The sequence below is a fragment of the Monodon monoceros genome, unplaced genomic scaffold, assembly GCF_005190385.1.
Source record: "Monodon monoceros isolate NGI ecotype Baffin Bay Population unplaced genomic scaffold, NGI_Narwhal_1 Super_Scaffold_7, whole genome shotgun sequence".
Taxonomy (NCBI): domain Eukaryota; kingdom Metazoa; phylum Chordata; class Mammalia; order Artiodactyla; family Monodontidae; genus Monodon; species Monodon monoceros.
The window spans coordinates 56,403,965-56,423,492 of record NW_021703784.1 but is presented as its reverse complement, the minus strand read 5'-3'; the positions used below and the strand labels follow the sequence as shown (position 1 = coordinate 56,423,492).

Below are 19,528 nucleotides of genomic sequence, written 5' to 3'. Positions count from 1 at the left end.
TTGTAACACTGGTTGTTTTGTCGTTTAAACAGATAACATGCCTGGACATTTCCAGTGGAGGAGGCCTTGGTGTGTCTTCTAGTACCGATGGGAGCATGAAGATCTGGCAGGCTTCCAATGGAGAGCTCAGAGTAAAGGCTTTGGGTACACTTTTAGGGTGGTCTGAGAAACCTTAGACTGGGCCATGGAAAGAAGAGTGGCCCATTCTGAAAATGTAGGAACACTGCACTTCAATTGATCTTTGTTCTTCCATTTGTTAATCTGAGAACCATGCTCAAGTTTGGTGATTTGCCAGAACAAATTGGGGCTGGAACAGTGGAAGAGCCAGGCTAGTGAATGTCTGTGAGTGGATGGTATGAACTGCCTTCAGTGACCCATTTCTAAGATGGAGTAGCTAGGCTGTTACACTGACTGTATGGCTGAGCCCCCCAACCTGTACAGAGGATTTTAAGAAAAGACAAGTAAAAGAGCCCTCAAGCCTCCTCAGCTCCTTATATGTAGAACTAGACTTAGGGATGGCTATGAGAGCTATGGAATTCAAATTCACAACATTTGCAGCCAAAGCCCAGGAAGGGGAGCCAACAGCTCTAAGAACATTACCTGGTATACAGATGAACTAAAGAGATTCTTTGGACCTCTTTTGATTTAAAATGCAGCATGTAGATATATCATTTACAGAACTAAGGATATGGGAGGTAAGAGAACATCAAGGGATGGACAAGAGAACTAGCATGGAATTTTCTTTTGTTTTTCCAGAGAGTATTGGAAGGACATGTATTTGATGTGAATTGTTGCAGGTTTTTCCCATCAGGCCTTGTGGTTCTGAGTGGGGGAATGGATGCCCAGCTGAAGATCTGGTCAGCTGAAGATGCTAGCTGTGTGGTGACCTTCAAAGGTCACAAAGGAGGTATGAAGAGGGATTTCTCCTAAAGGTTTCTGTAATGATCCCCAGAAATGAATCACCAAAAAGACAGAAACAATCTAGTTATCCACAAAAACACAAGTAATTCATCCAACTGGCCATTTAAATGAACTGGTATTTCCCCAAGGATTAGAAATTCCTTTCCTACTCAGTCTTATTATTGCTATCTAGAATTCACTAACTTACATAGATCATTGTTTTCCACAATTGATAAGGGGAAAAAAGGCTCCATAGGAGATCATCTACTTGTGTGCTGGGAAAAAAGAGAGAGAGGTGAGCCCACTATTTCACATTAGTCCTTTGGCTGAGGTGATAGTAAAAGCTGTGTTGCAAACAGCTGCATCACCAGACATCAGATAGACCTTGGTATTGATGGTCGATTCCTGTGGATTTAAATCACAGTTCAGTTTTTTAAAATGGATTAACCACATAACCTGTTGATAATGGATTGTAGAGACAGAGTGAGAACATCTTCCCTCTGTAACTGATTGGTTGGTTTGTTGGGAAAAAAGTTAATTTAGAGATGTTTTATCCTTAATTTGGAATGTTTTAAAAAACTGGTAAATATGTCATTCTTATTTTTACAAGTTTGGATTTTTTTTTTTTTTCGGGTACGCGGGCCTCTCACTGTTGTGGCCTCTCCTTGCGGAGCACAGGCTCCAGACGCGCAGGCTCAGTGGCCATGGCTCACGGGCCCAGCTGCTCCACGGCATGTGGGATCCTCCTGGACCTGGGCACGAACCCGCCTCCCCGGCAGGCGGACTCTCAACCACTGCGCCACCAGGGAAGCCCCAAGTTTGGATATTTTTGAAAATGTAATAACATCCTCAAATAATTTCTTACCTTGATCACTCCTTTGGGACCATAATACACATCATCTACACCACTCATTTGGGAATTTATTATGTATTTGCCCTATACTTACGGTATTTAATCCAGTGTTTTTGCCTTGTCTACCTGACTATATTATAAATAGCTTGTGTGTAGAGTTGATTTTTTTAAGTTTTAGTATTTCTTTATAATGGTTTGTCAGATTACATACAGATCATCTAGCAAACACACATGTTAACCTTAGCAAATAAATGGGTTTTCTTCTGAAACTTAAGTACATGGGTGCATTGAAAGGGAGTAGAAGGGATATATAGAGCCTTCTTCACGTTCAGTCCAAAGAACTGACAGGTCTGAGGAGTCAAAGCAGTCTGCACTGTTGGGGAATCCAGGAGCCAAAGGAGTCTAGAAGAACACTGAGGGATTCACCTTAGATCTGGCCACCTTGAAGATGCAAGGCATGGGGGACCTTTCCAGTGAACAAGGCATAGCTCTGCATGTTGAACTTAAGAAGATGCATATTTAACATCCGTGCACACTTAACTTCAGAATACCTTTGGATTACTATAGTTATTGACTGTGCCCTCCACATGAATCCTAAGTCTCCCAGTGTTCTTCAGTTCTCCTTAAGAATGCATGTGTGTCCCTTAGCTTAGGTTGAACTCTAGAGTGTTTGTTGATCTGGTTTAAGCTTTTATTCATATAATTGTTCCATTCTTTTGGCCTTGTGAGAAAGTTCTGGGGTGGGGGTAGGCGCTTCTCCAGAGTATAACACCCTTACTTTTTTTTCCTTGAGAGGGTTTGTTGTTTTTTTTTTAAATTAGATTGAACAGAAATGATAAGCTTTAGGGGAAATTGCATGAAGTCAGATCCAGGTTAATGTCTGTCAGGTCTTAAATGCTTCTCTCCAGTTAATTCTATAAAGGAGCCCTGGGTTTGGGGTTGCCCATTCTTCAAAAGTATGGAGCCAAAATCAAGATTAATCTCCAATAACAGCGGCATATATGGGTCACTGTCTTTACCTAGTTGACTTCCAAGTTGCTTTGTGTGGCTCCTTTTTTACAATCTCTTTAGTTCTGAGATTTTGAAGCATTTTAATAAAAGTCATGAACCACATAAAAAACAATAAAGAATTATTATTTGCATTTGTGATCTTTAGTGTTTTCACAAGTGGTGACTAAATAAGAGAAGCAGAAGATAGTGTTGAAGTGAACATGGTCTTTTATTGCCTAGGTAAGTCTTGGCAAGCAAGACATAAAAGGAAGACTGGATTGAACATTACCTGATGCTTATTGCAAAGAATCATCTGGACACTAATAGAGCAGCTCTGTATAAAGATCTGTTATAAAGAATAACCTTTCGTTAGCTTAATTAAGTCCCTGGCTTGCTTACTGCTTCTAGTATATGGAACCATGATAGTAAGGGAGCCAGTACAGTAGAGTGGCAAAACATAGGATTTGGAGACATACAAATCTTAGTTTAAATCTTAATTCTTCCATTTAAAGTCTGGGAAGCCTTGGAAAGTTGCTTAACTTTTCTGAGCCTTAATTTCCTCATATGTAAAATGGGGATAATAGTATTAAATGAAATGGTGCATATGAGAGATTTAGTATAATCCCCGGTATGTAATAAGTGCACATTGAATGCTATTATTGTTCATAAAAAATATGACACTATATTTTAAACCCTGCCAGGGAAGTTGAACCTTGTGATGTTTTAACCTACTTGTCAAATGTGAAAAGCAGAAATTGTTATTTCTAATACAGTAGACATTTTTGATCTTAGTTGATATGTAATTGGTCTTTTCTAATACTTTTAGATATATATTTTATACTTATTTAAAGGATTAGTGTGTTCTTAAGCAGAGATAAGATTTTTGTAAATCTGTCTAATGAAAAGATAAAGCAGTGTTCTATTTGTAATATATGAGTTTACTAAGTAGCTCTAAAGTGTACTTTAATCAGTTTGAAAATTTTTAATTGACCAGGCCATTTAATTAAGGTTGGTGCATTTGGAGATATATATTCATAATCTTAATTCTTTGTAATAAGCACCAGGTCTTTCATAATCTGTGAAAACATTGAGACCAAATGAAACACCATTTCAGTTGATTGGTTGAGGTTTTTTGCTCACCAAGGTAGGAAAGATGCTTACATTTGAGAAACCAGGTTGCATTCTTTTCAAACTCTTATATACTTTCTCTGAAATAGGATATGCTGCCTCCAAGTAATAGGTGCTTCAAGGCTCATTATTTTCTGAGATCTGAATAGAGTAAACTTGTTAAAAAACCTGCCTAGAAATATGAAATTTGCTGTTTCTTACTAATACTTATTTCAGTCATAGTTTCATCTAACATTATTCTTATTTCCCAGACTTTGGCTACGATGTTTATCTGTAAGTCAGCTGAATCTTTTCTTGAATGCAGATTTTTTTTCATCTTGGTTTATATGTTGAGGACTTCTGTCTGTTTGATTTGATATCTAAAGCCTTTGCAGCTCTGCTAGGTCTTAGCTGTGGCTACTTCTCTTACAAAGGCATTCCTGCTCCTTTATAGCTTCTTCTTAAGGTAATTCCTCACAGATTCCTGCTCCTGTAAGGCTCCTCTTTCTTTTATTCTTGTCACCTAAGAGTAAAGAGACCCACACTAGATGCCACTATGTTGTAAGTGACATTTTATTAGAGAGGGAGTGATAGTTTTCCACTCTACTTTGATAAAAAAGGAAAACTTCCTAGATGGCAGCTCTTTGCTGAGTATTAGTTGAAATTTGTACACAGTTAATACCATTCATAGCTCCCTAGCCACAGCTGTAGCATCCTGTCTTGGATACATATTTTTCAGAACCTTTTTTTTTTTTTTAAGTTTGCATCACTTCCATGGAACTCAGCATTTTTAAATAGTGGTTGGAAATTCCCAATAAAGACATAAACAGATCTTTGATGGCTTAGTAAGAGTTGAAGCCCCTTCCTTATGTTCCTATTGGTGATTCCTTAAGATTCTTGAAAGATCTAAGATCCTTTTCTAGCTAGAATGCTGAGTGTGTTATGGAGATAGAGTGGAAAGGTGGATTTTCTAAACTCAGGGTACTTTATGATTACAAAATATGTTGTAAATAAGAAACATAAAATAGCAACAAGATATGTTGCCTCCTTAGATCTGCTTCTGAGGGAAAGCCTACTTTTAAAAGCTTATCTAGGCTAACACAACATTGTAAAGCAACCACATTCCAATAAAAATGAATTTAAAAAAACAACATATAACCAAAAATAAATAAATAAAAGCTTATCTATATGGCCTTTATCCAGTAGATATATAAGTACAAGGATTACATTTTATTTTTCCAACCACTGTAACCAGCTATATAAATTGTATTTAGTTTTTATTTTAAATTGGATATATTTGGAAACTTACCCTGTGAATTAGGTCCCACCTGAGAAAATCATATTTTATCAAACAGGCCCTAAATTGGCTACTTTTTAAATTTGTGGCATTTTTATGAATTCATCTTTTTTCTGAAAAAGGCTTTCAAAGTGAAATTTCCACTGAGAGTTGAGGCATGTGGTTAACTGCATGGCTCATCCATCACTTGTACCTTATATTGAGTTTTTGTAGAGTTTTTGTCAAGGTTTATATATCTGAAGTCATCTCATCTTGAGCAGAATAGGAGCAAGCCAGGGCACTAGTTTACTAAGTAACCTTTGGTCAGGTACTCTTATTACTCAGCCTGCAAGTGTTTATTGGGCACCTATAATAGGATAATTAAATGGGTTTTAATAAAGCAAGTACTAGCCCTGCCTGTATCACCATAGGGCCAGACTCCCTTTCTACTCTACAGTCCTATGTTGTCACATGTATGCCCCTGAAACTCTTTATGTCCTTGACTGTCTCTTTTTACACTGGGTGCTCCTGAAGCCAGGGATCATAGCAAATAGTAAGATAAGGGATGACAAAGGGCTTCAAAAGTCATAAAATCTGTGGACATTTTGGATATTATAACACTCTGCATCTTACTTGATTTTTTTTTAGCAGGTGGTCCCCTGTCGAGGTATGGTACAGGGGCCCAGGAGATGTGTATACTCAGCTTCCTGCTGGGCTCCTCTAACACTGCTTTGGCAAAACTGGAGCACTGGCTCACGCTACCTGTCTGCAAACAGGTGAGGTAGAAGCTCAGCTTCCCCTTGACCTTGCTGACGCCTTCCTGGTAGAAGTGGGGCACCATCTTGCATCACCTCAACTTGCACCACTTCCTTTCCTCCAAAGTGGGCTTGTAAGCTCTGTTTCCTGCTGACTGACACCAGGGGATGGGTTGGGGAAAGTGGAGTGCTACTTCCCTGTCCCTTATGTTTTACCTCTTTCCCCTGTTGGTGCTGGGTGAGAGTAGAGGCCCAGCTCCCCGCTGACAGTGCCCTGCTGGGCCTGGTCAGCATCGCTGGGTGGGGGGAATTGGAGAGCTGTCTCCTGCTTCCATGGGGGTTGAGGTAGAAATCACTCCCTGTTCAGCCCCACTGAATCTTTGGGAGAGGGGAGGTAGCAGTTTTTCTGTTGCTGTTTGAGTAAGATGGATATTGCCAAAAAGCTTTTCTGTACTGTTAGGCCACCCTTTTCTCAGTCTTCTGCCTAGAGGCAACAGACTTTTCTTGGAGTTGTTTGGTTGTTGTTTTTTGTTTTTAATTTGTGCCTTTTTTTTTTAATTAGTTCTATGTTAGAGGCTTCTGCAGTGTCCTGTCTAGGATATATGGAAGGCAGTAAGGAAATCCAGGGAATTCATTGCCCTGTTGTTCTTCAAGTCCTGAGGTCCCTAGGTGGACTGCTTTCTTCTTTACATCTTTCAACCTTCTTGTGCTTGTTTGTTGTCTTATGTCCAGGTTTTTTTAATTGTAAGGAGAGGACCTGGGAGCAATGGGACTACTCCATCTTGGCCAGATGAGAAGTCACTCCTTTTTTACGATTAGTTCCCAATGGAAGCAGCAGGATCTTTTAAGACATTGATTTTCACACTGAACTGTCTAGGATGTCTACTTAATTTTTGTTTAAAAAACAGTTTTTATACGACCCAGCAATCCCACTACTGGGCATGTACCCTGAGAAACTGATAATTCACGAAGAGTCATGTTGGGCTTCCCTGGTGGCGCAGTGGTTAAGAATCCGCCTGCCAATTCAGGGGACACGGGTTCAAGCCCTGGTCTGGGAAGATCCCACATGCTGCGGAGCAACTAAGCCCATGCGCCACAACTACTGAGCCTGCGCTCTAGAGCCTGGGAGCCAAACTAATGAGTCTGCATGCTACAACTACTGAAGTCCATGTGCCTAGAGCCCGTGCTCTGCAACAAGAGAAGCCACTGCAATGAGAAGCCCGTGTACCACAACGAAGAGTAGCCCCTGCTCGCCGCAACTAGAGAAAAGTCCTAGCGCACTGCAACTAGAGAAAAGCCCTCGCGCAGCAATGAAGACCCAATGCAGCCATAAATTAAAAAAAAAAAGAGTCATGTACCACAATGTTCATTGCAGCACTATTTACAATAGCCAGGACATGGAAGCAACCTAAGTGTCCATTGACAGATGAATGGACAAAGAAGATGTGGCACATATATACAATGGAATATTACTCAGCCATAAAAAAGAAGTGAAATTGAGTTATTTGTAATGAGGTGGATGGACCTAGAGTCTGTCATACAGAGTGAAGTAAATCAGAAAGAGAAAAACAAATAGCGTATGGTAACATATATGGAATCTAAAAAAAAAAACATGGTTCTGAAGAACCTAGGGGCAGGACAGGAATAAAGATATAGACGTGGAGAATGGACTTGAGGACATGGGGAGGGGGAAGGGTAAGCCGGGATGAAGTGAGAGAGTGGCATGGTCATATATACACTACCAAATGTAAAATAGATAACTAGTGGAAAGCAGCCACATAGCATAGAGAGATCAGCTCGGTGCTTTGTGACCACCTAGAGGGGTGGGATAGGGATGATGGGAGGGAGACGCAAGTGGGAGGAGATATGGGGATATATGTATGTATACGTATAGCTGACTCACTTTGTTATACAGCAGAAACTAACACACGTTGTAAAGCAATTATACTCCAGTAACGATTTTTTAAAAAAATAAATTAATAAAAAAAAAACAGGTTCTAAAGCCAAAATAATAACTTGAAAACCACTGCTCTAGAAAACCACATGCCACTAAAAATGAAATCCAAAGCTTCTTTTCCATGTCTGTCTCTTGCAGCTAGTTATTGGGAAACAGGGACCCTGTTCTGTTTATTTCTGTTTTTCTGGCACCAGCCTGTAGTACATATCCAGTACTTGTTGGTGAAGGAATAGAGTCATTTATGCAGATATGTCTTCTCTGCCCTTGTAGTTCCTTTACTACCTACTCCATTTTAGGGTCTTTTTTTTTTCTCTTGCCAGGTATCCTGGATACAGCCATTGTTGATCGGGGGAAGAATGTGGTATCTGGTTCTCGAGATGGGACAGCACGACTTTGGGACTGTGGGCGCTCAGCCTGCTTGGGAGTCATTGCAGACTGTGGGTCTTCCATCAACGGAGTGGCTGTGGGTACTGCTGACAACTCTATAAACCTCGGCTCCCCTGAGCAGATGCCCAGTGAGTTGATAACAGTATATGAATTTATTTTGTTTCCTTATATTCCTTCAGTGTTTGCCTTAGTTTCTCCTTTTCTTCCTTGTTCTCTCCTGCTCTGTAGCTGGTATTTCCATTTTTACCATAAGATTAATATTTGTTGCATATCTACTATGTTCCTGTTGGTTTGGAATCTACAAAGGAAGTATATGTCACAGTTATTGCATTTGAGTAGGTACAGTTTAATTTAGCAGATGAGACTAATGCCTGTAAAACAGAGAACAATAAAATTTTGGCTGAAGTAACTTAGTGATTCACTTAATGCAAATATAATGTTTTTTGGGAAGAAGAGCATGTTTTAGGTTAGTATAGATGAGAGATGTCACAAAAGAAGTTGAACCTTGAAGGATAGATTCAAGTTGAACAGACAAGAATGGGAAGGATGGGAGAATGGGAACTAGGGCAGAGATAGAGGTAGGGGCAGTTCACATTAAAATAGTGTGGAGGTAAAATTGACTGTTGGGTAGAGATATGCTTCTTTGGGCCAGAAGTTGGCGTAAGCATAGTAGGGGGAAATAGGTGAGTAGAGCGATAGCTCTGGTTGAGTCAGAATGATAAAGGTCCTAATAAGGCAGCTTGCATTCTTTTCTTATTTTCCTATGATTATAACATACTTGCTTCTCTGTTTCCATAGGACTATTTTTCTACCATCATCTCTGCTTCTCGTATTTTTTTTTTTAAGAGGCTTTATTTTTTAGAGCAGTTTGGTCCACATGAAATTGAGCAGATAGAGTTCTTGTATACCCTTTGTCCACATACCTGCACACCCTCCCCTGTTATCACCATCCCCCACCAGAGTGGTACTTTTGTTACAATTGATAGACCTAAACTGACACATCATTATCACTCAAAGTTCAAGGTTTAAATTAGGATTCATTCTTGATGTTGTATATTCTGTGGGTTTGGACAAATGTATAATGACATGTATTTATCATTCTAGTATCATGCAGATTTTTCACTGCCTGAAAAATCCCTTTTGCTGCACCAATTCGTCCTTTCATCCCCTATAACCTTTTGCAACTGATATTTTTACTGTCTTCATGGCTTTGCCTTTTCCAGAATGTTGCAGTTGAAATCATAAACTATGTAGCCTTTTCAGATTGGCTTCTTTCACTTAGTAATATGCATTTAAGGTTCCTGCATGTCTTTTCATGCATTGATACCTCATTTCTTTTTTTCCATTTATTTATTTATTTATTTAAAAAATGTTTTTCAGGGGGGCTTTCTCTAGTTGTGGCGAGTGGGGGCTACTCTTCGTTGCGGTGCATGGCCTTCTCATTGCGGTGCATGGCCTTCTCATTGCGGTGGCTTCTCTTGTTGCAGAGCACGGGCTCTAGGTGCGCAGGCTTCAGTAGTTGTGGCGTGCGAGCTCAGTAGTTGTGGTGCACGGGCTTAGTTGCTCCGCAGCATGTGGGATCTTCCCGGACCAGGGCTTGAACCCATGTCCCTGCATTGGCAGGTGGATTCTTATCCACTGTGCCACCAGGGAAGTCCTTGATACCTCATTGTTTTAAGCACTGAACAATATTCCATTGTTTTAATGTACCTCAGTTTATCTATTCATTCATCTACTGGAGGACATCTTGGTTGTTTCCAAGTTTGGACAATTATGAATAAAGCTGCTATAAATATCCCTGTGTAGGTTTTTGTGTGGATATATGTTTTCAGCTCAGTTGGGTGAATTTTGCCCCTCACTGTGGACACACTGCAGGTACTCTCCTCACTCTCTTAAACTTCCCATATAGATAAACTGTCGTCCAAGAATTAAAATGGTTGTGACTACCACATGTTGCCTGGCCCCTCTTTGGGAATTAATTGATTAATAGGAAGAGTATTTCCCAAAGTGTGACACATGTGCAGTGAGTAGTAAACAAGATCATTTCAGGCAGTACACATTTTTAATAGTTATATATTAATGCACACATATCTCACTTCAAACCTAAGATTTCACAGATACTACTTAAAATAAGGTTGAGTTTTTTAAAATTAGTTGGTTTAAAGTAATTTAAATGAAAATATTCTTGTTTCCTCTATTTCCTCACTTCCCACTTACTGTTCAACCCGCCCTAGGATGGTTTGTGCCCCAGCTACTTAACCAGCAGCAGCTCTTGTTGAGGTCACCAGTGACTCCATGTTGCATAATCCAGTGTTACTTCTCTGTGCTTATCCTTCCAAATTCTCAACAGGATACAACATAGTAAACTCTTCTCTTCAGGACACTTTTCTTTCTTGGCTTCTGTAATACCACACTACACTGCTTTTCTCTCTATCTCATTGGCTGCTGCTTCTTAGTCTCCTTTTTTAAAAAAAACTTTATTTATTTGGCTGCGTTGGGTCTTAGTTGCGGCACGTGGGATCTGTTTTAGTTGCAGCATGTGGGATCTAGTTCCCTGACCAGGGTTTGAGCCCGGGCCCCCTGCATGGGGAGTGTGGAGCCTTAGCCACTGGACCACCAGGGAAGTCCCAATCTCCTTTTACATGTCTCCTTTATTCTACCTTTAAATATTGGAGGGCCCTCAGCTCTACAATTTCTCTCTTAGGTGATCTCATCATTTCCATGACTTTAAACATTGTATTTAAGCTGGTGATTTCCAAAAGTATATCTAAAGCATAGATCTTTCACTTGCATTTCAGACTCTATTTAGATGTCTAATAGACATCTTGAACTTATAACATGGAGTGTTTGATTTCCTCCCACCCCAAATCTGTTTTTCCCCATCTCAGTAAATGGCACCACCATCTTCTTGCTCTAGCCCAAAGCCTGAGATTCATTCAAGATCCACCCCCACCGTTCCTCATGTCCCGCATCAGCAAAGTCTGTCATCTCTACCTTCAGAATGTTGCTCATTTTTCCACCTCACGTTCTTCCTCCAGCTCTCCCTTCCTCCTGCCAGCATCCTCATCCATTCTACCATCATCTGTTGCCTGCACTATTCTATAATCTATTCTCCTCAGAGGAACCATCGTGGTCATTTAAAAAACATAAATCAAGGGACTTCCCTGGTGGTCCAGTGGGTAAGACTCCGTGCTCTCAATGCAGGGGGCCCGGGTTTGATCCCTGGTCAGGGAACTAGATTCCACACGCATGCCACAACTAAGAGTCCGCATGCCGCAACTAAGAGTCCACATGCCACCACAATGATCCAGTGCAGCCAAAATAAAAAAATTAAAATTAAAAAAAAGTAAATAAATAAAAAACATAAGTCATATCACTCTCCTTTGTCTCTACTGTCCTCTAGCAGCCTCCTTTTTGTATTTTTTTGTTTGGTTGGGTTTTTTTGGCCATGTGGGATCTTAATTCCCCAACCAGAGATTGAACCTGCATCCCCTGCCCTGGAAGCATGGAGTCTTAACCACTGGACCGCCAGGGAAGTCCATAGTGGCCTCCTTTTATACATATGTTTGGCCCTCCGTATCCATGGGTTCCTCATTCAGAACACAATCTACAGTTGGTTGAATCTGCGGATGTGGAACCTTTCGATATGGAGGGCCAACTCTGGGGACTTGAGCATCTGCGAATCTTGGTGTCTGCGGCGGGTCCTGGAAGCAACCTTCTGTAAATACCGAGGGACAACTATGTATTAAAATCCTAACCCCTTACCATGGCTTATTACAAATGCTTACACTTTCTAACCCCTGCAGTCCTCTCCAGCCTCAAGTCACACCACCCTCTGCCAGTTCCACTGTGTCCCAGCCATAGGTCTCTGTTCTTTGAGCACAACAGACTGCCAGCCTCCCGGCTTTTGCCTTGTTCTTCCCTTAGCCTAGAACGTACCTCCCAAAACTTTTCACATGGCTGGCTTCTGTTTACCATTCATGTCTCAGTTGGAAAATAACCTCCATGAAACCTTTTTAAAATTGAAGTTTAGGGCTTCCCTGGTGGTGCAATGGTTAAGAATCCGCCTGCCAATGTAGGGGACACAGGTTTGAGCCCTGGTCCGGAAAGATCCCACATGCTGCGGAGCAACTAAGCCCGTGCGCCACAACTACTGAGCCTGCGCTCTAGAGCCCGCGAGCCACAACTACTGAGCCTGCGTGCCACAACTACTGAAGCCTGCCCGCCTAGAGCCCGTGTTTTGCAACAAGAGAAGCCACGACAATGAGAAGCCCATGCGCTGCAACGAAGAGTAGCCCCCGCTCACCACAGCTAGAGAAAGCCCACGTGCAGCAACGAAGACCCAACGCAGCCAAAAATAAAATAAAAAATAAATTTAAAAATAAATAAATAAAATTGAAGTTTAAAGTTACCTTCCCCCACTCATTTTCCCACCATCTACTCCCTTTTGGTCATATTTTCCTGTTTTATTTCCTTTGTGGAACTCATCACTGTCTGAAGATATCCTACTTGTTTATTTGCTTATTTTACTATTTCCTATTTCTACTAGAATCTAGAATCTAGAATCTACTACTCCTTGAGAGTAGGTACCTTGTCTCTCAGTAAATATTTGTTTAGTGAATGGGTAGATCTCATTTCCTTCAGACCATAAGAGCCTTGATGGCAGAGACTGTCTACTTTGTTCAGCCTTGTACTCCTGCTCCAAGTATGGTATCTTTCCATATTAGAGATGATTTAATAATAATATTTTAAAGTTGGGTTTATTGAGATATATTTTACATGTAGTAAAAGTCATCCTTTTTAATTGCACAGTTCTGTGAGTTTTGACAAATATGTACAGTCATATAAACAATACCACAGTCAAGATATAGAACATAATGTTTTTTTAATGTTAATAAGTGAATCACTAACAGAATAACTCAGTAAACAGCCATCAATAGTTGTGCTTTCTGGGTACTGCCAGCTGATCAGCCTAGCCCATTATTGACATAGCTCATCTGTCATGCAGGTGAACGGGAGGTTGGAACAGAGTCAAAAATGCTGCTGTTGGCCCGAGAAGATAAGAAACTTCAGTGCTTGGGACTGCAGAGCAGGCAGCCGGTAAGTGGTTCCTCTAAGACCTTTGAACTCTGGGGCAACCTGGGTCACTCTGATTCTTGGAAAGCTGTTTTGAAAACATTTCTGATTTCTCTGTATGTTCACCTTTTGAAGAAGCTGCATGAGTGAGAGGCAGTACAGTATAGTGATTAAGAGCATGGGATATGGAATAAGGGCAACATTTAAATCCTGGTTCTTCCTAATGGCTGTGACATTGGACAGGTTACTTAACCTCTCTGAGCCTCAGTTTCCTCATCACTAAACTTGTCATAGTAGGATTTACCACATAGGGTTATGTGATGAGATTAAATGTCCTACTGCTTTGTGACCTTTATCAAGTCACTTTCCCTCTGGGCCTTAGTGTGCTGTATGTAAAATGATAAGGTTCTATAGATTCCCTTCTTCCTCTAAGGTAATGTGAAGATTTTCTGAGTAAAGGACTCATGCATTCAGGGCTCTAGATTAATTAATGACCAGAATATCTTTCGTAGAAGAATTGAATTTTCTTCCTTCATTCGCTGAGGTTTTGCCAAGCAGACTCTGCTCTTAATTAAACTCTGAGTTTCTTGAGATTTTCTAAATTTCTTTCCAGCTCCTGTCATCATCACCCAGACAGCTTGAATGATTTGGTTTGACCACAGGCTTTGTATTTTCATTTCATCTCATGACTTCAGTGTGCTGGTGATGTTTCCATTTTCAAAGTTTGTTCTGGGAACATCACTATTTTTGATCATATTGCCTTTATACTCTGAATTTCCATGCTGGCTTTTACTTCCAAAGGGAAATTAGGGGTTTTTGTTTTGTTTTCTTTTTTTAGAACTTTCAAACTTTACTGTTTGAACTAACACTAAGGAATAAATAAAAGTCTAATAGTTTGGGGTTTTTTTTTTCAGGTACATGGGTGACTTGTGATTTTTTTTTTTTTTTTTTTTTTTTTTTTTTCGGTACGCGGGCCTCTCACTGTTGTGGCCTCTCCCGCTGCGGAGCACAGGCTCAGTGGCCATGGCTCACGGGCCCAGACGCTCCGCAGTATGTGGGACCTTCCCAGACCGGGGCACGAACCTGCGTCCCCTGCATCGGCAGGCGGACTCTCAACCACTGCGCCACCAGGGAAGCCCGACTTGTGATTCTTTAAATTGCCACTTTGTTTCTTTCCCTTCAAAAGGTTGTCACAAGTGCCTTGAAGCAAAACTTAAATGTGTGAATTGCAAGTGTTTGTCAAATGGAGGGTTGTGCTGGAAAGAGGGTAAAGGAGACTTTTTAGTTTCAAGGATCCCATGAGTCAATGTGTTAAGGGGAAATCGTATGAAACCTGCATCTTTGTCTCCTACTTGTTCCAGGTGTTCCTCTTTATTGGCTCAGATGCCTTCAACTGCTGTAGTTTTCTTTCTGGCTTCTTGCTGTTGGCTGGGACACAGGATGGAAACATTTATCAGCTGGATGTGAGGAGTCCAAGGTGAGTCACCATTTGTTTGCATGATGCAGGTCTTCTGCAGAGTGGAAATTTTTATTGGCTTTCACAGTGATTTAGTCTGGCATACAGATGGCTATTGAATCAAGAGTATGTTTTTCCGTTTATAAAGGTTTTCCAGTGTGAATTGTCTGATTGTTCTTATTATTCCTGGAATCACATTAAAAGGTAATTTGATTCATACTGTCATGATTGCTTTGGAAATTAAGCTTAAATAATTAACTAACATTTCACTTACAATAATTGTGTAAAACTTCATTTTAAGGAGCTTAGTAATTTTCTTCATGGTATTAGATCTGGGTTGGCCTAAGATTGATCATTTTTAGTTCAGGTAAGCCAGCTCTGATTCTTTATTTGGCTGTGATCATAACCTATCTAAAATAGGCTTTATCGTGGTCTTAAAGATATCCAAAGGGAATCCACAACCTATTTGTCCCAGGATTTAATAGTTTCTACAATTCTGTCCCTTCCTCCTCCTGTTTCCTTCCTTTGTTCAACTGATATTTATTGAATGGCTTCTGTAGGCATTGGGCTTTGTGCAGGGCAGTGAAAAACAGGAGTAAAAAATAAAAACTCTGCCTTTGAGGCATTTGGAGTCTAATAGTAAAGATGAACAAGTAAAAGACTGCTATGACGCAGTGTGATCAGTGGTCTGACAAGGCTATACACAAGAATTTGAGGAACCATCGAGAAGGAGAGGGAAGAAGGTGAGACTGCTTCTCCAAGGAAATGAGGCTTTAATTGGATCTGGTCTAGTAGAAAGTTACCAAGTAAAGAAGAGAAGGACCTGCCTTAGGTAGAATAGCATATAGAGAAGCATGAAGGCATGTAAAAGTATGGCACTTTAAGGGACCTCTGTGTAGTTTAATATGACAAGTATGTACCCTGCCGATGGAGCAATGATGAGAAGTGATGCCAGACAGGAAAACAGGAATTTGCTTAGAAAGGACTTACATACCCTCCCAAGGAGTTTGGACTTTATTCCAAGAGCAGTGAAAAAATTTCAGCTGAAGAATGACTAGCTTATACCTTTTCTCCCATAATTTAAGTTATTTTAGTTTTGTACTTGTTTTTGCCTCCATGGAGATAGGGAACCTGATTATTGTTATAAAGTCACATATATATAATTGATTCTCACCTTCCTTTTTCATTTTACAGAGTCCTGACAATTTTAATATTTCACAATTGTCTTAATTCTGTCTATAAGTAAAACGATTAACATATTGTTAACATTGTTATCTTAAACCCTTGTCAGGCGTCCCCTAAAAACTGGAAATATCAGTGGTGACTTAGTTAATTCAGCTCAATAACATGTTTAGATTCACTCCAAGGTGGTTTTGAACAGACTACCTTGATCTACCATTCAAGGATTTTGCCAGGAAAGAAACCATATGAATGTTTAATTTCTGTCCACATTTGTCCTTTGTGCTGTTATGCAGTTAGTGCTGTATGTTGAATATAGTCAAACATTGCTTCTGAAGGAAAAAAATTGTAAAATTGCCCCATTTATTCTGAATCCTAGGGCTCCAGTACAAGTCATCCACAGATCAGGAGCACCAGTTATGTCCCTGCTGAGTTTCAGAGATGGATTCATTGCTAGTCAAGGTGGGTCCAGGGGCCAATTGAGGGAGGTGATTTTATATAGTTCAACTAAACATAGGTTTAAGTTCCTGGTCTGTGGCAGGGCTAGGCTCATAGTCCTACACGATTCTTTGGCGTACTGTACTTTTTATATAGTGTTTAATACCCAACTTGTAATTGTCTCTGCCCCCTCCAATTTGAGCTCCTTGAGAGTAATGACTGCGCTTTATTCATCGTGTTATCCCCAGCATTTAGTTCAGTGCCCACTATGTAGTTGGTGCTCAATAAACATTGTCAGAGTAAACGTACTGGCCCTTATTGCAAATCATTGAGAATTCAATAACGAATCAGTTACAGCCTCTGCTCTAAAGGAGCTCACAGTTAGTAAGACAGACAGACATGTGGACATGTGATTGAATACCATTTGATAAGTACTGCAGCAGAAGACTATATGGGAACATGGGGAACAGCTAACTCGAGTGGTAGGAACGCTGCTGGGATGTCTTCATGGACTGGGTGATGTGTAATCCAATAAATATTTTACCAACTGGAGATGTAAAGATGCACATTGAAGGCCAAGGCTATAGTGTGTACAAAGTCATAAATAAGTGAAGCGGGGCAGAAAGGAGGGATCTATCATTTATTAGGTGCCTAGCATGCAGTAGGTACTGTGTTTGATGTTTTATATGCATAATCTGGGTAAAGTGAGTACCTTGGTGTAGCCAGTACAAAATATTTAGAATGGAGTTTGGGAGTGGGGTTGGGGAAAATACATGGAAGAAGGTGTCCATTAAGGGACACTAAATCCTCATAGGAATGTGTAGGTGAGGAGGACTGGTCTATAGGCCTGAAGGGACCACCTTATGTGAGTATTTTGGTGTATCAGTTAGGATGTTTTTGGTTGTTAGTAACAGAACACCCAACTGAAAATGGCTTCAGTAATTAGGAAAATGTACTACTTCACTTAAGAAGACATTCGGGTTTATGATGGCTCCACATTAGATTAATTTAGTGATTTGAAAACAAAGTCAACAGAGAGACTAAGAAAAGTTAACTCAGTATGGTATCCTGGATTGCATCCAGGACGTTAAAGACTGGTGAAATCCAAAAAATTACTGGCCGAGGGGCATATGAGAACTTTTTGAACTATCTTTGTAACTTTTCTGTAAATGTAAAATGATTCTAAAAATATTTTTTTAATATTTTAAATTTAAAAAATGAATAAAAGCTTTAACAAGGAAAAAAGAAATAATATCAAGAACCCAGCTTTGCTTCATCTTTTGGCACTCCTCCCTAGCATGCTGACTTTTTCCCTCAGGTTACAGCGCAGGATAGCTGCTGCAAGTCTTATCTTCCCATAACATACAAATTGTTACCCTTTTTAAGAATGAGGAACATTTCCTCAGGAGCAGCCCAGCAGACTTACTCTCCTGTGTCATTGGCCAGAATTATATAATATATGACGTGCCCAGAAGACCTAAATAGACATTTCTCCAAAGAAGACCTACAGATGGCCTACAGGCACATGGAAAGATGCTCCGCATCACTAATTATCAGAGAGATGCAGATCAAACCCACAGTGAGGTATCACCTCACACCAGTCAGAATGGCCATCATCAGAAAGTCTACAAATAATAAATGCTGGAGAGGGTGTGGAGAAAAGGGAACCCTCCTACACTGTTGGTGGGAATGTAAATTGGTACAGCCACTATGGAGAACAGTATGGAGGTTCCTTAAAAAACTGAAAATAGGGCTTCCCTGGTGGTACAGTGGTTGAGAGTCCGCCTGCCGATGCAGGGGACACGGGTTCGTGCCCCGGCCTGGGAAGATCCCACATGCCGCGGAATGGATAGGCCCGTGAGCCGTGGCCACTGAGCCTGCACGTCCAGAGCCTGTGCTCCGCAACAGGAGAGGCCACAACAGTGCGAGGACCGCGTACCGAAAAAAAAAACAACTGAAAATAGAGTTGCTGTATTATCCAGCAATCCCACTCCTGGGGATGTATCTAGAAAAGACAAAAACTCTAGTTCAAAAAGATACATGCACCCCAGTGTTCATAGCAGCACTATTTACAATAGCCAAGACGTAGAAACAACCCAAGTGCCCATCAACAGACGATTGGCTTAAGAAGATGTGGTGTGTATATATGTACAATGGAATATTGCTCAGTCATTAAGAAGAATGAAATATTGCCATTTGCAGCAACATGGATGGACCTAGAGAATATTATACTAAGTGAAGTAAGTCAGAGAAAGACAAATATATGACATCACTCATATGTGAAATCTAAAAAATAATACAAATGAATCTATATACAAAACAGAAACAGACTCACAGACATTGAAAACAACAATAGGCAACCGACAGTATCCAGATTTCCATAGTCATCTCTCTGATATAGGTCCCTTTCGTCCCTGTCAAAAATGGTGCCTTATTTCCCTAGCCCTTTGATGTCCAGACCATAGCAAAGAGTAATCAGGAAGAGATATGGGAACATATGTATATGTATAACTGATTCACTTTGTTATAAAGCAGAAACTGACACACCATTGTAAAACAATTATACTCCAATAAAGATGTTAAAAAAAAAAAGTAATCAGGAATCTGTACACCTAAGTTTTCTAGCTGTCTGCGCTCCCCCTCTCTCAATCTCTTTCTCCCACGTGTCTGGGCATCAGTTAGTGATGCAGTGGTACTCTATATAAAACCTTAAAAAGAATACAGCTGGCATAAGCTTGTGACAGCTTCCCTTGATGCTGCTGCCAGCACTCAAGATCCTATTTTATTTTATTCCTTTTGCTGCCATACCACACTCTTCCCTTGAAATCTCTGCAGTGTGCCCTCCATCCCCATCCTTCTGTTCAAACTGCCCTCTTGAAGGCCACCAATCATGAGCCCCTTGCTAGATCCAGTGGCCTTTTATGTGTACAGTCCTCTCTTGTCCACTAGTCCCTAAGCTTCCTTGAGGACAGGTGGCATGTCTTCTTCGTCTATGTAACCCCAGCTCTTGCACAGGACTGAAGAATCTCAGCAAATGTTTGTTGAATGAGTGAGTACATATGTTTCATCTTTCATGATTCTTATTGGTAATGGATTCTGTTATGTTATTTCTTTCTGAAAACTATGAGGTCTTTTGACTTTGGTGATACTAATT

General features: G+C 40.5%; 1 protein-coding gene across 3 annotated transcripts in view; it reads left to right on the top strand.

The window, feature by feature from the left end:
• Window positions 1-19,528, top strand: part of PAAF1 (proteasomal ATPase associated factor 1) — a 66,833-nt gene that overhangs the window by 16,883 nt on the left and 30,422 nt on the right. For all 3 annotated transcript variants that reach the window (XR_003791500.1, XR_003791499.1, XM_029208662.1), the window contains exons 5-10: window positions 33-131; window positions 757-907; window positions 8,159-8,353; window positions 13,234-13,325; window positions 14,663-14,778; window positions 16,316-16,398. Coding sequence is in view for 1 of the 3 variants with exons in the window: in XM_029208662.1 (XP_029064495.1) it covers window positions 33-131; window positions 757-907; window positions 8,159-8,353; window positions 13,234-13,325; window positions 14,663-14,778; window positions 16,316-16,398 (736 nt within the window). In the remaining 2 variants the exon portion in view is untranslated. The remainder of the gene's footprint in view (window positions 1-32; window positions 132-756; window positions 908-8,158; window positions 8,354-13,233; window positions 13,326-14,662; window positions 14,779-16,315; window positions 16,399-19,528) is intronic.